This window comes from Micromonas commoda, chromosome 4 (genome assembly GCF_000090985.2).
Source record: "Micromonas commoda chromosome 4, complete sequence".
Classification (NCBI taxonomy): domain Eukaryota; kingdom Viridiplantae; phylum Chlorophyta; class Mamiellophyceae; order Mamiellales; family Mamiellaceae; genus Micromonas; species Micromonas commoda.
The window spans coordinates 303881-318624 of NC_013041.1; the positions used below are offsets into that span (position 1 = coordinate 303881).

General features: G+C 67.2%; 10 protein-coding genes across 10 annotated transcripts; 7 read left to right on the forward strand and 3 right to left on the reverse strand.

Annotated features, from left to right (window-relative positions):
- Positions 1–1035: 1035 nt before the first annotated feature.
- On the forward strand, positions 1036–2659 carry MICPUN_67228 (predicted protein; the record flags this gene model as incomplete). The annotated part of the gene is made up of 2 exons (XM_002501219.1): positions 1036–1452; positions 1781–2659. Coding segments are annotated over 2 exons (1296 nt in total), but the record flags the coding sequence as incomplete, so codon positions are not given.
- Positions 2660–3049: 390 nt separating this feature from the next.
- Positions 3050–3898, forward strand: MICPUN_81207 (predicted protein; the record flags this gene model as incomplete). The annotated part of the gene is made up of 1 exon (XM_002501220.1): positions 3050–3898. The coding sequence occupies one exon, from the start codon at positions 3050–3052 to the stop codon at positions 3896–3898; it is 849 nt and encodes a 282-aa protein (XP_002501266.1).
- Positions 3899–3993: 95 nt separating this feature from the next.
- Positions 3994–5958, reverse strand: MICPUN_57620 (predicted protein; the record flags this gene model as incomplete). The annotated part of the gene is made up of 1 exon (XM_002501599.1): positions 3994–5958. The coding sequence occupies one exon, from the start codon at positions 5956–5958 to the stop codon at positions 3994–3996; it is 1965 nt and encodes a 654-aa protein (XP_002501645.1).
- A 329-nt stretch (positions 5959–6287) lies between these two features.
- On the forward strand, positions 6288–9167 carry MICPUN_57621 (glycosyltransferase family 22 protein; the record flags this gene model as incomplete). The annotated part of the gene is made up of 1 exon (XM_002501221.1): positions 6288–9167. The coding sequence occupies one exon, from the start codon at positions 6288–6290 to the stop codon at positions 9165–9167; it is 2880 nt and encodes a 959-aa protein (XP_002501267.1).
- A 178-nt stretch (positions 9168–9345) lies between these two features.
- Positions 9346–9582, forward strand: MICPUN_57622 (predicted protein; the record flags this gene model as incomplete). Its single annotated transcript, XM_002501222.1, has 1 exon — positions 9346–9582. One exon carries the CDS (start codon positions 9346–9348, stop codon positions 9580–9582), a length of 237 nt encoding a protein of 78 aa, XP_002501268.1.
- Positions 9583–9856: 274 nt separating this feature from the next.
- On the forward strand, positions 9857–10384 carry MICPUN_57623 (predicted protein; the record flags this gene model as incomplete). Its single annotated transcript, XM_002501223.1, has 1 exon — positions 9857–10384. One exon carries the CDS (start codon positions 9857–9859, stop codon positions 10382–10384), a length of 528 nt encoding a protein of 175 aa, XP_002501269.1.
- A 102-nt stretch (positions 10385–10486) lies between these two features.
- MICPUN_72186 (predicted protein) lies at positions 10487–10986 on the forward strand (the record flags this gene model as incomplete). Its single annotated transcript, XM_002501224.1, has 2 exons — positions 10487–10609; positions 10704–10986. Coding segments are annotated over 2 exons (406 nt in total), but the record flags the coding sequence as incomplete, so codon positions are not given.
- Positions 10987–11253: 267 nt separating this feature from the next.
- On the reverse strand, positions 11254–12589 carry MICPUN_108046 (predicted protein). The gene has a single exon (XM_002501600.1). It carries the CDS (start codon positions 12539–12541, stop codon positions 11312–11314), a length of 1230 nt encoding a protein of 409 aa, XP_002501646.1. The 5' UTR covers positions 12542–12589; the 3' UTR covers positions 11254–11311.
- A 475-nt stretch (positions 12590–13064) lies between these two features.
- MICPUN_57626 (predicted protein) lies at positions 13065–13719 on the reverse strand (the record flags this gene model as incomplete). Its single annotated transcript, XM_002501601.1, has 2 exons — positions 13065–13283; positions 13525–13719. The coding sequence occupies 2 exons, from the start codon at positions 13717–13719 to the stop codon at positions 13065–13067; spliced, it is 414 nt and encodes a 137-aa protein (XP_002501647.1).
- A 371-nt stretch (positions 13720–14090) lies between these two features.
- Positions 14091–14735, forward strand: MICPUN_57627 (predicted protein; the record flags this gene model as incomplete). The annotated part of the gene is made up of 1 exon (XM_002501225.1): positions 14091–14735. The coding sequence occupies one exon, from the start codon at positions 14091–14093 to the stop codon at positions 14733–14735; it is 645 nt and encodes a 214-aa protein (XP_002501271.1).
- Between the last annotated feature and the right edge of the window lie 9 nt (positions 14736–14744).

Consider the following 14744-nt stretch of genomic DNA (forward strand, 5'->3'; position numbering starts at 1 on the left):
AAATGCGGGCTGCTCGCCGCCGCCGCCGTGGGGCGGCGTGACGCGCGGCGGGGCGCGAGCGTCGCGGTCGCGCGTCCGGCGGACGACCGGGGCGCGGCGCGTGAGACCGTCGCGGCGGTGCAAGATGCGCGGGCGGTCGTCGTGGCGCTCATCGTCCCACTTCACTCCCTCGGCGTTCGCCCTCGCGTCGGTGACGGGGGAGCCAACCCTTTCGCCACGTAAAGTGGATAAAAAGCGAGAGCGGCTCGGGGCTCTTCGCGGAACGTCGGGTAAGGCGGAACCGGGTCCTGGAGTCGGGTCGTAACCGCGGCAGTCTCTTCGTTCGCACGAAAGATACCGAGGGAGCCGGTGCGCGCGTCCCGAGGAAGGGGCGCCGCGAGTAGTGACGCGGCGTACCGGCCATTTCCCCCATTAGCCAAAAGTGCGGCGGGGACGAAACCGGAGTGCGGGACGCGAGCCATCCAAAAAAAGGGTTCTGTTGTTGCTTTCGTCTCCGTGGAGCCCACTTAGGAAGGCGCCGGGGACGGGGGGGAGGGTTTTCCGGGTCGAAACATGTCCGATCTCGCCGCCGCCAAGGCACAGCTCGCGTTCGCCGAGCTCACCGGCGGCGTCAAGTTCAGCGGGAGGAAACACGGCCGCGACATGGCCGTCTTCAGTCGTAAGAAATCGTCTCAACAAAACGGCGTCGGCGGCGGCGGCGGCACCGCGGGGTCGCGCGCCGGCGACCCTCCCGCGACGCGCGGCCACGCCGGCGCGTCCGCGAGCGGGCGGGCGCACGACGCCCCCGCCGGTACCGGATCGAAGAAATCCAAGAAGGGCAAGGCGTCCACCGGCAGGGACGCCGCCGACTGGAAGGACCTCGGCGGCGGCGACGACGACGCCGACGGCGAGGGCGACATCGACGTCTTCGGCGGCTCCGCGTCGAGGGCGAGCGGTGGCGCCGACGCGTCGGATAAGAAGGAGAAGAAGCGACGCAAGTCCGCGCTTCAGGAGGCGGCGGACGAGGCGGCGGCGGACAGGAGCCCGAGGTCCGCGCAGGAGGAGGCGGCGAACATCCTCCGCAAGACGCACAAGATTAAAGTCGCCGGCGCCGTGAACTCGTGCCCGCCGCCGCTCGCGACGTTCGAAGACCTGCGAACCGTGCACGGGCTCGGGCGCGCGATGCTGCAGCGGCTTCGCGACGCGGGTTTTCACGAACCCACGCCGATCCAGAGGCAGGCGATACCCATCCTGTTGGAGGGGAGCGAGCTGCTCGCGGTGGCGCCGACGGGGTCGGGCAAGACGCTAGCGTTTTTACTCCCGATGGTGACCAAACTCGCCGCCAAGGACGACGAGGCGGGGGGACCGAGGGCGCTGCTGCTCTCGCCCACGAAGGAGCTCGCGCAGCAGTCGTTCAGGATCCTCAAGTTGTTGTGCCGCGGGACCAACACTCTCAGGTGCGTTTGGTCGTCTGTTCAATCGTCGGTTTTTCGTTTGGCTTTTCTGTTTTTGGTTTTGGTTTTGGTTTTTCGCCCAAAGCGGGCACGGGTGTTTGGAGGTGATGCAACTCCAGGGTGGTCGCGGGATTAAGCCCCCGCTTTCGACGTCGTAGGCACTCGGGGGACGGAGCGGTCAAATCTCCCCCCCCGGGCTATTACACAGCCGATGAACGCGCCACCCGACCAAAGCTGATCCATCGTGCCCGCGCCCCGTGAATGCGCTCCCCCGCGACTTTCGAAGCTCACGCTCCCTTTCCCCCCCGCCGACGCGCGATACGACCAGACCGTGTCTGCTCACCAAGGCGACGCAGAACAACGAGTTCGCCAAGGTGGACATCCTCGTCGCCACCCCGCTCAGGCTGAAATCCCTCATCGAGAAGAACAAGGTGAGCCTCGGCGCCGTGCGGTACCTGGTGCTCGACGAGGCGGATAAGCTCTTCGAGATGGGCTTCGTCGAGCAGGTGGACGCGGCGGTGGCGGCGTGCGACGGGCCGAACATCACCCGCGCTCTGTTCTCCGCGACGCTTCCAGAAACCGTCGAGAACCTCGCGAGAAGCGTCATGACCCAGCCGATCCGCCTCACCGTCGGCGAGCGCAACAGCGCGAGCGGCGCCATCGCGCAGTCGCTGGTGTTTTGCGGGCAGGAGCGCGGCAAGCTCCTCGCGCTTCGACAGCTCATCGACCGCGGGATCAAGCCCCCGATCATCGTCTTCGTCCAGTCGAAGGATCGCGCGAAGCAGCTCGCGAAGGAGCTCTCCGGCGACGGCCTGCACCTGGGCTTGATACACGCGGCGATGTCGGACGCGAAACGCAGAGCGCAGGTTGACCGATTCCGCGCGGGGGACACGTGGGTTCTCGTCGCCACCGACCTGATGGCGCGGGGAATGGACTTTGTCGGCGTGAGCACGGTGATAAACTACGATTTCCCGGGCTCACCGCACTCGTACATCCATCGCATCGGCCGGAGCGGCCGCGCGGGGCGGCCCGGGGCGGCGGTCACGCTCTTCACCGAGGAGGACGCCGACCGCGGCGACTTAAGAGCAATCGCCAACGTGATGAAGAACAGCGGTTGCGACGTGCCGGGATGGATGCTCGCGTCCGGGTCGCGCGATCCCAGGGATAGGCGCAAAAAACGCAAGGACGGGAAAGAGGACAACCCGCGTCGCGAACCCATCGACACGACGCGCGCGATGCGGCAGATTCAGGCGCAGAACGCGAAGAAACGCGAGCTGCAGCAGAAGAGGAACAAGCGGAATAAGGAGAAGCGTAAGCTCCCGCCCAAGTCAGACGGGGTCGCTCCGGCGGCGAAGCGGGCGAAGAAGTGAGCGGCGGGGGGCGAGGGGGGACGCGCGAAACCCGCGAGGAACATAGCTAGGTCACGAACGGCATCACGCGCTAGTCATAACTTCACGCGCGCATCGCTCGAGAGCTTTCTCAGCCGCAGCCGCGTCGGGTCGTCCTCGTCGTCGACATTCTCAATTCGTTGTTGGTTTTGGCCAATGTGAAGATTCCGGACCTCCTCGGCACGGCACAGTCGTCGGGCGGTGGACGGGGCTTCCGGTGTCGCCGTCATGGGGTGCTGCCTGTCGAAGCAGACCACGGACACGTCCCAGAATGTCGCCCGCAACGCGTCGCAACGCGAGATGGCGTGGAAAACCACCGGCATCGTGGGCCTTCGCGACGCCCGCCTCACGTCCTTGCCAGCCAAGATCTTCTCCGCGGACGTGGCTCCCAAGTGCCGCAACGTCGACGCGTCGAACAACAAGATCGCGTCGCTGCCTCCGTCTATCGGCACGCTCGTGAACCTGCAGAGGCTCACGCTCACCGCCAACGCGCTGGCCACGCTGCCGGATGAGCTCGCGCAGTGCGTTAACCTGAGGGTGCTGGTCCTCGATCGCAACGCCATTTCCCGCGTTCCAGACTGCGTCCTCGCGTCGTTGACGAAGCTGCAGACGCTCTCGCTGGCTCACAACAAGCTCGCCGCGATGCCGTCCGTGGCATCGTTGGCCAAGCTGGAGAAGCTCAGCGTCGCGGGCAACGCGTTGACCTCGCTGCCGGACGGCGTCGGCCGATGCGCGATGCTCGAGGAGTTGGACGCCGGCGATAACCCCGTGGACGCCATCGACGCGTCCCTCGGAGCCCTCACGCGCCTACGGGTCCTCAACATGGAGCGCACGCGCGTCTCCGCCGTGCCCCCCGAGGTGTTCAAAGGGTGCGTCTCGCTGGTCACCATGTCCCTGCACGGGTGCCCGGTGGACGCCGACGCGATTGAAGAGACGGATGGGTTCGCGCAGTACGCGGAAAGGGTTCGGGATAAGCACGGGAAGAAGATCCACGGCGGCGCGATGGTGGGGAGCCGGGGTTTGGACGACGGCGTGGACAGGGCGACGGGTGGGCGGAACATAGCGCCTCACAGGTGATCGTACGTTATAACATAAGGTGTGATGTGGCGTGTGCTAGGTATGATGCCCTAAGGGCGGCGAAAAGCGACGAATCGTCGTCGCGGCTCTCCCTACTATTTCGACGGGTCACCCTGCCCGGGTTTCCTGCCCGGCTCACCCCGTTTCCACGGCCACTCGAAGCCCTTAGGGATTTGCACGGTCGTGTTCTCTGTCGGGTCCTGCGAGACGGGCGCACCGAGTGCCATGTTGACGCCGGGCGTCAGGTCCAAAACGCCGTCAACAGCGAATGAAACGGAAGTCGACTCGCGACTTCGCAAAGCTCGCGGTAACGGCTTCATCGCAAAGTCGCACGCCCTGAGGGACATGGATCCACCCTGCAGCTCGAACCGCGTCCCTTTCCTCCCAACCACCGCGCGCACGTTCACGGCGTCCCCCGGCTTGACCCCGCGAAGCATGCAGACGACCCGCGGGCCGTCGAGTCTGCCGTGGGTCGGCGGTTCATCATCGTCGTCGTCATCTGTAAACAAGTATTTCGCAAACGGCGCCGGAAACGGATCGGCGCACGGCGCCAGCTCGCACTTGTACACCCCCTCCTCCACCCAATCATCGTCCGTCACGATCGGGTTCGTCGGCGCGTAATGGCACGGGCCCTGAAGAAACACCGGCGAGTGGAACGTCACCGCTGGAGCGTCCGCGGCGTTTGACCCAACCGGCGCGGATGCCGAGACGATAAAGCCGCCGTCGCCAACCGCCGAGACGCGCCCGGATGACCGAAACCTCGCGACGGGGTCCTTCCCATCTCCGCACTCGACCGGCGCGCGAAAGCGGAGCAAACAGGTTCCCCCGGCGAAGTGGACGGCGCACGCGGTGTCCGCGTGAACGTCGCCGGCTCCCCGCAACCCGACGGTCAAAGACGGCCCGCCGGCTGCGTCGCCGTCGCCTCCGTCCGCGAGCGCGTTCGTCCATTCCATCCACTCGCGGTCGACGACGCGGTCGGTGACGCGGTCGCCAACCGACGACGCACCGAATCCACCAAAAACCCCGCACCCCGGCGGGGGCACAGCTGGCGCCGCGACCGACCCCGCGCCCGCGCGCGCCGCGAACTGCGCCTGCAAATCCGAAAACGCTCGCATCGCCGCCTCCGCCATCGCGCTCCTCCGCGGGTCCGCGCCACCCCCACCACCCGCCGCCATCGGCCCGGACGCCATCTGTCGTTTCAGTTTGTCCAACACGGCGAGCGCCGCGGTGGACGGGTCCGCGTCGGCGGCGTGGGACGCCGCCGTCAGCGCCTTGGCGTCGTACGTCGCTTGGTTCGGGTCGCATCGCCTCTCGGCCGCGACCCGTTTGACGAGTTCGCGGACAGCCGTGAGCAACGGGGCGCGCGCGGTGGCGGCCCTGGATGAACCGTCGCGCGGGACGTTCTCCACGAGGATCGGCGGGGTGCCGTCGGCGTGGTGGCCCATGCGCGCGAGGAGCTGACGGAGCGTCGGCGGCGCCGATCGCACGAAATCGTCGACGCGGACGTCGTCGGCGGCGAGCTCGCCGCCCCTGGTGAAGATGGCCACGGAGTGGCGCATGACGCCCTCGCCCAGGCGCTGCACGAGCCGCTCCAGAGCGACGGCCTCCTCCTGCGTGAATCTCGTCGCCGCGGAGAGGACCAGAACCAGCGCGTGCAACCCCTCGTCGCCCGCTCCCGCCTCGGCCCCGTCGTCGTCGTCGTCGTCGGCGGTGGACTCGTCCACCCGCTCCTCGCCCCTCAGGAAGGCGCTGATGTGCCTGAGGTTGTCCTCGAGCAGCGCGCCGCTGTCGCACGTTCCGGGGGTGTCCACGACCCTGAGCACCGTCGACGGCCTGCGAATCCCCCCCGCGTCTTCGTCGACTCCCACCGCGGGATCGCCCGGGACGATGGGCTCGTCGTCGGCGTCGAGGGCGGCGTAACGAACCCTGCATCGCTCGGTCACGCTCTTTAGGGAGCGACGGGCGACGAACGCATCCCTGCCCAGGAGCGAGTTGCCCGTCGCGCTCTTCCCGTTTCCCGTCTGGCCCACGAGCACGACCGTGAGTCTCGTCGGCGCCATGACTCGGAGAGACGCGCGCAGGTGAGTCTGGCGAGACCGGGTCGCGAGCATCAGAAACCCGTGGAAGTCAACTTTCGGCTCTGTTCGGTGCTTCTGAACCGATTTCGGCGGATACCTTTTCGAGCGAACCTCGCGGGGCGCCACGTTGAGACGCGCGAGACCGTGTGAGAACGCATCCGCCTCTCGCGGCTCGATCTTCCGCGCGGGAGGCGCGAGATCCTCGCGCGGGGCGTGATCGCGCGGGGCGCAACCCGGCGTCCGGTCACGTCGTTCGGTGTTGAATCCACGTTTTGCACGTCTTCCACGTGGTCGATCATCACGTTTGAACGATGGCGAAGCCTCACTCGTTCATGAAGGGCCTCTTCGACAGCGCCCTCGGCGACGTCATGGGCAACATCATCTCGGACCTCGGTCACGAGCTCAGCGACGACGTCCTGAGCACCCGAGCCGCCAGGGCGTTCCGCGCCTTCGACACCGACGGTTCGGGGCGCCTCGAGTTCCACGAGCTCCAGAGGGCGATGGACACCCTCCCGAACAGCTGTCGCCCCGCGCGCGAGGCCGACGCCAGGGCGCTGTTCCGTCGCTTCGACGCCGACGCGTCCGGCGCGCTCGACGTCGACGAGTTCGCCGCGCTCGTGCGATGCCTACGCAGCAGGGCGCGCCTCGATCGCATGCCCGGAGTCATCTACTGCGGGGGCGTACTCATGAACCCTTCGAGCAACCCCGAACTCGCACGCCGCCTGCTCTACTCCAAGCCATACGAGCCGTGGTCCGTTCTCGCGCGCGCCATCGCCAAGCCCACCAGGGTGGTGGCGTCGGCGACGAACGTCGTCTCCAACGGCGACGCGCGGGGATCGTCGAGGAAGGCGGCGTCCGCGATGTGTCACGCCGATTCCGACTCGGAAGATGACTCGGGTGATTCCGGGTCGGAGCGGGACGACGACTCGGCGCTGGAGGATCCCGGCGGAGGAGGAGGAGGCGCACGCGGGGGCACGCACATAGTCCGCGCGTCTCACAAACCCCGCACTTCCACTTCCACCGCCTCCTCCTCCTCCAAGAAAACGTCCAGAAACCGAGGGAGCGCTCTGTACGCCGCGTTGCTCGCGGTTCGACTGCTCGCGTGCCTCGCGCCCGGGTACGTCCACCCCGACGAGTACCACCAGTCCGTGGAGGTGGCCGCCGCGGACGTGCTCGGCGTGGAAGTGGACCACCCGTGGGAGTTCACGTCGAAGAACCCGGCGAGATCGGCGCTGGCGCCGCACTTGAGCGCGGGGTGGACCTACGGGGCTTGGCGGTTGTTCCGTCGTTGTCGGGCGTTGTTCGCCGGCGGGTTTCAAAAACACCCCACGTTCGATTTCTTCGAGGAGCACGAGGAGCGCGTGCTTCCCGCCGTGGTGTTCCTCGCGCCGAGGCTGGGGATGTTTTTCCTGTCGCTGACGCTGGACGCCGCCGCGTATTCGTGCGCCGAGTCGTGTTCAAAATCATCCGGGACAAAATCGGGTCAAACGAAGAGATCGGGTCAAACGGCGGGGGCGGATGCTCGAATCGCGTTGGCCTCGTCGTGGCCCGTGCTGGTCTTCGCCGTGCGCCCGTTCAGCAACTCGCTCGAGGCGTGCCTCCTCGCGGTCGCCGCGCTCGTGACCCTCGCGAGGCCGCGGTGGTACCGGTGGAGAGTCTCCGGCACCCTCGGTTTCATCGCGGCGATCGGAATCTGGACCAGGTTCACCTTCGCGCTGCTCGCGATTCCCCTCGGTGTGCGAAACCTGGAGAGCACGCTCCGGTTTCGGGTGTACCCGCTGGCGTCCTCGGTGCTCGTGACGTGCGTCGGGGTGTCGAGCTTCGTCGCCACCGCGGCGGTTTTGATCTCCGCGGATACGGCGTATTACCTCGGCGGAAAAGCGCTGGTGGACGCGTTGAACGATCCGTTGAACAACATGTTCAACAACGTGGTGGTGGCGCCGCTCAACTCGCTTCGATACAACGCGAACGTCGCCAACCTCGCGGCGCACGGTCTGCACCCGCGCGGGACGCACCTCGCGGTGAACGCGCCGATGATGTTCGGCCCCCTCGCGTTTTTCGCCTACGCAGCGCTCCTTCGCTCGATTTTCTCGAATCACGCGAGGACCGACCGAAGGAAACTCTTGGAGGGCTCCGGCGACGACCACCGCATCTCGATCCACCTGCACGCCAAGAGGCCCGCGCCGACGCACGCGCCCAAACGGCGCGCGGCGGGCGTCGGCGGCAGCGCCCGGGCCACCGTCCGGCGGTCGAACCGACGAGCGCTGTGGCTATGTACGATTTTGTATATCTGTGGCGTCTCCGTGGCGCCGCACCAGGAACCGCGGTTTTTACTGCCGCTCGTCGTCCCCCTCGCGGCTCTCTTCGGCGCTGAGGTGACGAGGACGCGAACGAGATCGCTCGCGTGGATCGCGTTTAACCTCGCCGGCTTTATCGTCTTTGGGGTGGCGCACCAAGGGGGCGTGGCGTCGGCGACGGCGGCGGTGCCCTCCGTCGCCCGCGACGAGTGGACGCGAACGCTCACGAACGCACGCGCCGGGGTGACGAACACGAACGCGAACGACGACGCCGCCGAGTCGCTCCTGAACGGCCTGGAGAGCGAGTCGGCATCGACGCCGCCGAGGGTACACGCCGCGTTTTGGCGCGTGTACACGCCGCCGCTGGCGCTGTTGGCTCGCCGATCGCCCGAGGAGCACGCGTGGGAGACCGGCGCGACGTTGGCGTCGACGCCGCCGCTCGCCGCGTGGCGCCGACGCAACCGGGTCGTCTCGGCGAGCGACTTTTCTTCCTCCGACGACGTTTCCGGCGACTACGCCGGCGACTTTTCCGGCGCCATCAATCCCGACCTCGACGAGACGCGACCCGCGTTGGACCAAAAGTCCCTTCACAGGGTGCACGCCGCCGACCTCACGGGTTTGCCCGCGGCCGGGGTCAAGTACGCGCTGAGGCACGGTCGGTGCGAGGGCGCGGCGGAGCGCGGGGAGCCCTGCGTCACCCTTCTCGTCGCGCCTGTGACGGCGGTTGAGGCAGACGAGGCCCTGGCGGCTGCGGTGGAGGCGGTGAGGACGTTCGGTCCGCACTTCTCGGGGGAGGAGATGGACGCGTACGTCCGCGCCTATCGAACCGGGGGCGCTCGCGCGGTGCTGGAGGGCATGCGCCTCGGCGTGTATCGGGTCAAGGAGTCCGCGTAGCGGGGTTTCGGACGGTTGGACGCCGCCCGCGGAGATTCATTCATTTATTTTCATTTCTAAAAGTTGTTACGGCCCCTTCGGAAGATGAACCGCCCCGGCTTCTCCCGAGCCTGGAAAAGAGACGCCTCCGTCCGCGAGGCGTCGCCGACGCGTCACACTCGGAGCCACCGCGCGCGCGATGGGCTGCGGGGCATCCACCTCTAAACACGGCGCCGCGAGCGTCCTCACCGTGCAGTATCAGGACTCGCCCGCGGCGCCCTGCGTCGACGCCAAGACGATGCGACGAATCCGTCGACGGTCGTGCGCGGTGCACAAGCTGTCCGTCTCGCCAGCCAAGTCCCAGCGGACCGTGACGCGATTCGTCCCGACGCGCGACGAGGAAGACGGCGACGACGACGACGACGACGAGGCGTGAGACGCGCTCGATGCGGGGCGACGTCGGCGCGGGGTCGTCGACGGAGACGAGACGCGGGATGCGCGGTCGTTCCCGCGGCGTCGCGCGCGGCACGGAGGACCCCGCCATCGCGAGTAAAAGTTTACACTTGTAGTCCACGAATCCGGCAGAGCCGAATCGTCGCTCCAAACTCCAAATTGCCGAGTCAGCTCTCTTCCCGCGCCTTTTTCTTTTTTCTCGGTGTAGAGGACAACGACCGGACTCTGGCCACTAGCAAGTCCGCCGCGCGCGTGTCATGGTCCGCAGACGCAACTTCGACGATCCCTCCATCTTCACGTCATCCGACGACGACGACGAGGACGACGAGGAGGAGCCGGGCGTTCATTTCCCCGTCGGCAGGTCGCGCGCCTCCGGTCAAAGAAAAGGCGTTGAGACGCCCTCGAGGAGCGTCTGTATCCCGCTCGGTCCCAGTCGGCGCGCGGCGAGGGGCGCCAAAGCGCGCGAGGTGGAGCCCACGCACCGCATCACCGACCGAAGGGGCGACGACGGGCGCGGCGACGTCCTCGTCGAGCTCGAGCTGTCGGGAAGTCTCGCCAGCCTCGAGCGCGACGCGTGGGCGGAGATCTCGCATCAGAAGTATTCGTTTCGCGCGGGTCTGGGCGCACCGGTCGTGTGCACGCAGAGCACGTTCCACCTCGGCGTGCCGGGACGTTTCCGAGCGAACGTCCAGCTTCCGGCGAAGGTTCGCGAAGGCGCGCGCGTCGTTCGCGCGAGCGAGGGGAAAGAGCGCGGGAGGATGGTCTTCGTGCTGCCCTGCTGCTGAGGAGCACACGTCGTTTCGTTTTCCCTCCAATTTTCTCACCCGAGCGATGAGAGTCGTGGACGAACTCGCCGGAGCGCGTCACTCGCCGCGTCGTCGTCGGACATGGACAGGTACGTCAAGGTCGACGCGCCGTCGCCGTCGCTTCCCACGGACGACGATGAGGTCAGGGTGACGACCGGCGGGAAGATCCGGGACGTCGTCGAGTACAGCCTCGCTCGACTCGAGGTGCGCGCGCGCCCCCATCCGTTCGCAGCCCTAAAAAAAAACAACCGAATCCGCCCCGCCCCGCTCACCTCGCCTCCCGATTCCCGAGCCTCAGGACGCGAGCCAGGGCCGGGTCACGCTCGCGGGGGTGGGCAAGGCCATCACGAAGGTCATCACCGTCGCGGAGATTCTCAAGCGCCGCGTCGCGGGTCTCCACCAACGCACGTCCCTTCACACCCTCGAGATGGACGAAACCTTCGAGCCCAAGGATGAGGGACTGAACGTCGTGCGCCGGAAGCGACGCGTCGGCGCGGTGACCGTGACGCTGTGCGGGGACATCTCGCGGATAGACGCGGGCGCGGTGGGGTACCAGGCGCCCGTCCCGGAGGATGAGGTGACGCCGAAGGTAACGGCGAGGACGAAGCCGAAGAAAAAGACGGACGAGCCGGACGCGAAAACCGACGACGAGGACGAGGCGAAGACGCGGAGGGAGGGACTCGGCACGACGACGAAGAGGCCGAAGAGGGGGAAACGGTACGGCAGGAACCTGCGAGGTCGGGACCGGAGGAAACACATGGAGACGCCGCCTCCTCCTTCGTAGACGCGGGCGCGATGAGTGGAGGCGCGCGCTCGGAGCTCGTCTCCTCTCGTCGTCGGCGGTGACTCGGCAATCTCTCGCGTATTTTTTAGCAAACGGCAAGTGGCGACTACATACCGACGGAATCAGTGCTGGCTCCACTGGATGGACTTGAGGTCGATCCCCTCTTGGACCATCTCCCACAGCGGCGACATCTCCCGCAGCTTCGCCACGTGCTCCGCGGTGAGCTCGATGGCCCTGTCCACCTCCTCCTCCGTCGTGAACCTCCCGAGCCCGTACCGAATGCTCGTGTGCGCCATCTCCTCGTCCACGCCCAACGCCCTCAGCACGTAACTCGGCTCTAAACTCGCGCTCGTGCACGCGCTGCCGCTGCTCACCGCGATCTCTTTGAGGCCCATGAGGAGGGACTCGCCCTCGACGTAGGCAAAGGACATGTTGACGTTGCCGGGATATCGAGCCGTCGCGTCGCCGTTGAGCTGGATGTGCTCGCACTTGGCGGCGATGCCGTCGATTAAGCGCTTCGATAAGCGCTCGACGTGCGCGAGGTCGTTCTCCATCTCCTCGCCGGCGACCGCGCACGCCTTCCCCAAGCCGACCACGAGCGCGGGGGCGAGCGTGCCCGAACGCAGACCGCGTTCCTGACCGCCGCCGCTGATGAGCGCCTCCATGCGGACGCGCGGGCGGCGCCTGATGTAGATGGCGCCGACACCCTTGGGGCCGTAAATCTTGTGCCCGGAGATGGAGAGCAGGTCGATCTTCATGTCCTCGACGTCGATCGGGATCTTACCCACGGCCTGCGCGGCGTCGGTGTGGAAGAACACCTTGTTCGCGCGGCAGATCTCGCCAATCTCCTTCAGCGGTTGGATGACGCCGATCTCGTTGTTCACCGCCATGACCGACACCACCGCCGTCTCCGGACGGATCGAGGCGCGCAGCTCGTCGAGATCGATGAGGCCGTTGGACTTGACCGGGAGGTACGTCACGTCCCATCCCTGCTGCTCGAGGTGGCGGCACGAGTCCAGCACGCACTTGTGGTCCGTCTGCGTCGTGATGACGTGGGACTTGCGCCCCTTGTAAAAGTTGCACACGCCCTTGATGGCCATGTTGTTGGACTCGGTGGCGCCGCTGGTGAAGATGATCTCCTTGGGGTTGGCTCCGATGATGGACGCGACGTCCGCGCGTGCCTGCTCGATGGCGTCCTCGGCTTCCCAGCCGTACATGTGCGTGCGGCTGTGAGGGTTTCCGTACTGCTCGACGAAGTGGGGCAACATCGCGTCGAGAACGCGGGGATCTATCGGGGTGGTGGCCTGCATGTCGAGGTAGAGCGGGCGGCCCTTCAGGACGATGCCCTTCATCTCGACGGTCTTGTCCTCGGCGGACGTGGCCTCGGCGGCGAACCCGCGGGTCCCGGTAGCGGGAGGACGCGCCCGGCGGTGGAGGGCGTCACCGCGCGAGCGAGCCGCGATCGGGGCGCACGTCATCGTCGTCGTCGTCGTCGTCGCGCAGCTGGCGGCCCCGACGGGCGCGCGGGCGGCGGCGAGCGCGCCGGCGCGGGATGCGAACGCGCGCCCGGCGACGCCGCGGGAGTTCCGCGCGAGGGCGCAGATGGCGCACATGCTCCGCGGGTTTTCGCGGTCGAGCGAGGCTCGCCGTGGGGGGCGGTGTGATGACGGGCGTCGTCTCGAGGTGGGCAACCCTAACAACAGTGGGCGTTTGTTCGCGTTTGGCCACCATGTTCGCATACAAAGTTTAGTTTACAACGTCCGACCTACCGGGCGCCTCGAGAGCGCCCACCCTGTCCTCCGAAGAGGAGCGCCGAATCCTCCCCGCGCCGTCGCGAAGCTCCCCCATCGCCTCGCCTCGCGCGCCGCTCCGCGATCAGTGCACGCCGTAGAACCTGAGTCCGCAGTACTTGCACTTCACCGGCGCATCCTTCGTCGTGCTGTTCAGCTGATAATAGGTGTTGGGCGCGCCGAGGCCCACGCGCTCGCCGTACCTGTCCATGCACGCGCCCTTGCTCTTGCAGCTGACCCTGTCCGCGTGGATCGGGATGGGCTCGATCTCGTTGATCATCTCCATCGGCGACGGCACGGCAGCCTGCTCGGACGGAAGCGGAGGGCGAGATCGGGAAGATACGAGGAGGTCAGCCGAGGCGCAGACGGGAAGATTCGACGGACGGGGCGAGATGAGGGTTTCTCCGGGAAGGGAGCGGGAGACCCCGCGCTGGCGGATGCGCCTCGATCGAACCCGCGTTCGCTCGGGTCGACGGCGATGTTCACGACGTGGACGCGCGAGGAGACCCGAGCCGCCGGTCGCGACGGATGCCGATGAAACCCACCTCCAGCCACTTGTCGGTGTGAGCGGTGTCCCTCTCATCGTACGCGGGTCGCTTGGACTGCACGGGCTGCCCCTCCCTGAACCTCTCCAGGCCGCCGGACATGTCTCGCGAGTGGACGCCGGCGGGGGCGAACCGCGTGTGCGCGGCGGTGTTCGGGAGGCGCGCGATGATCGCGGCTGCGCGGCGGAGCGCCATCTCGGTCGTGTGCGTGCGCGACCGGGCGAGGTGAACTGAGGCTTCGACTCGTGCTCGAGCCGTCTCCCGTCAACGGGACAAACTCCGCTGATGGCTGGCGGAGCGAAATCGTCAGTGTCGGGAGGCGCGTCGAGTGTGTCGTGCGCATGCCAATCGGTGCCTCTCTGCGCACCCTGCTCTCGCGCGCACCCCTCCGCGCATCTCCGAGACTCGCGCGCCGTCGAGAAACCCGCGGTTCGGTTCCATCACCGACGCCGCGCCGCGCGTCGTCCACCCCTCGCGTCTTCTCGGAGGAGGGCACCGACACCCCGTCATCGTCGCCGGGGGGAATCTCGCACGCGGAGCTCTCTCCGCCCTCCTGGCCCGCCGCGATGGGCCGCATCGTTCGCGAGGACGTCGCGCATCAGAGGTACCTCACCGTCTTCGACAGGGAGGTGGAGTTCGACATCCCCGGCGAGAGCGCGCCCACGCGAATCAACTACGACATCGTCGGGCACCCGCGGTCGAGGTTTCAGTTCTCGGTGGTGTTCCCGTTCCACCCTCGGGACGCTTCCAACCCGCTGCCGACGGTGACGCTGATCCGGGAGTACATGCAGGGGAGCAACGCGATGGGATACTCCCTCCCCACCGGATCGTTCGACCCGAAGAAGCACGCCAACTTCGCCGACGTCGCCGTGGACGAACTCGCGGAGGAGGCGAGACTGAGGGGCGGAGTCATGACCAGTCTGCTCCCCCGGGAGGACCACCCGGGGTTCCTGGAGAGCAAGTGGTGCGCCAACAGGTTCAAACCGTTCGTGTGCGTCGGACCCGAGAGTTACGAAGGAGGAGGAGTACAAGGCGGCGCAGCCGTGGGCGACGAGCCGCCGAAGAGGGACGCGGAGGAGTTCTCCATCACCGTCCACCGAGTGTCCCTGGAGAAGCTTGCGGAGATCATGAACGGCGGCGACATGACGCCGCCGAGCGTGGTCACGTCGCACATGGCGCTGGCGCACCTCGCGAAGGAGGGCATGCTCTGACCGCGAGTG

Coding starts and splice junctions, on each gene's coding strand:
- MICPUN_108046 (XM_002501600.1), bottom strand. CDS start 12,541: ATGAAGGGCATCGTCCTGAAGGGCCGCCCGCTCTACCTCGACATGCAG.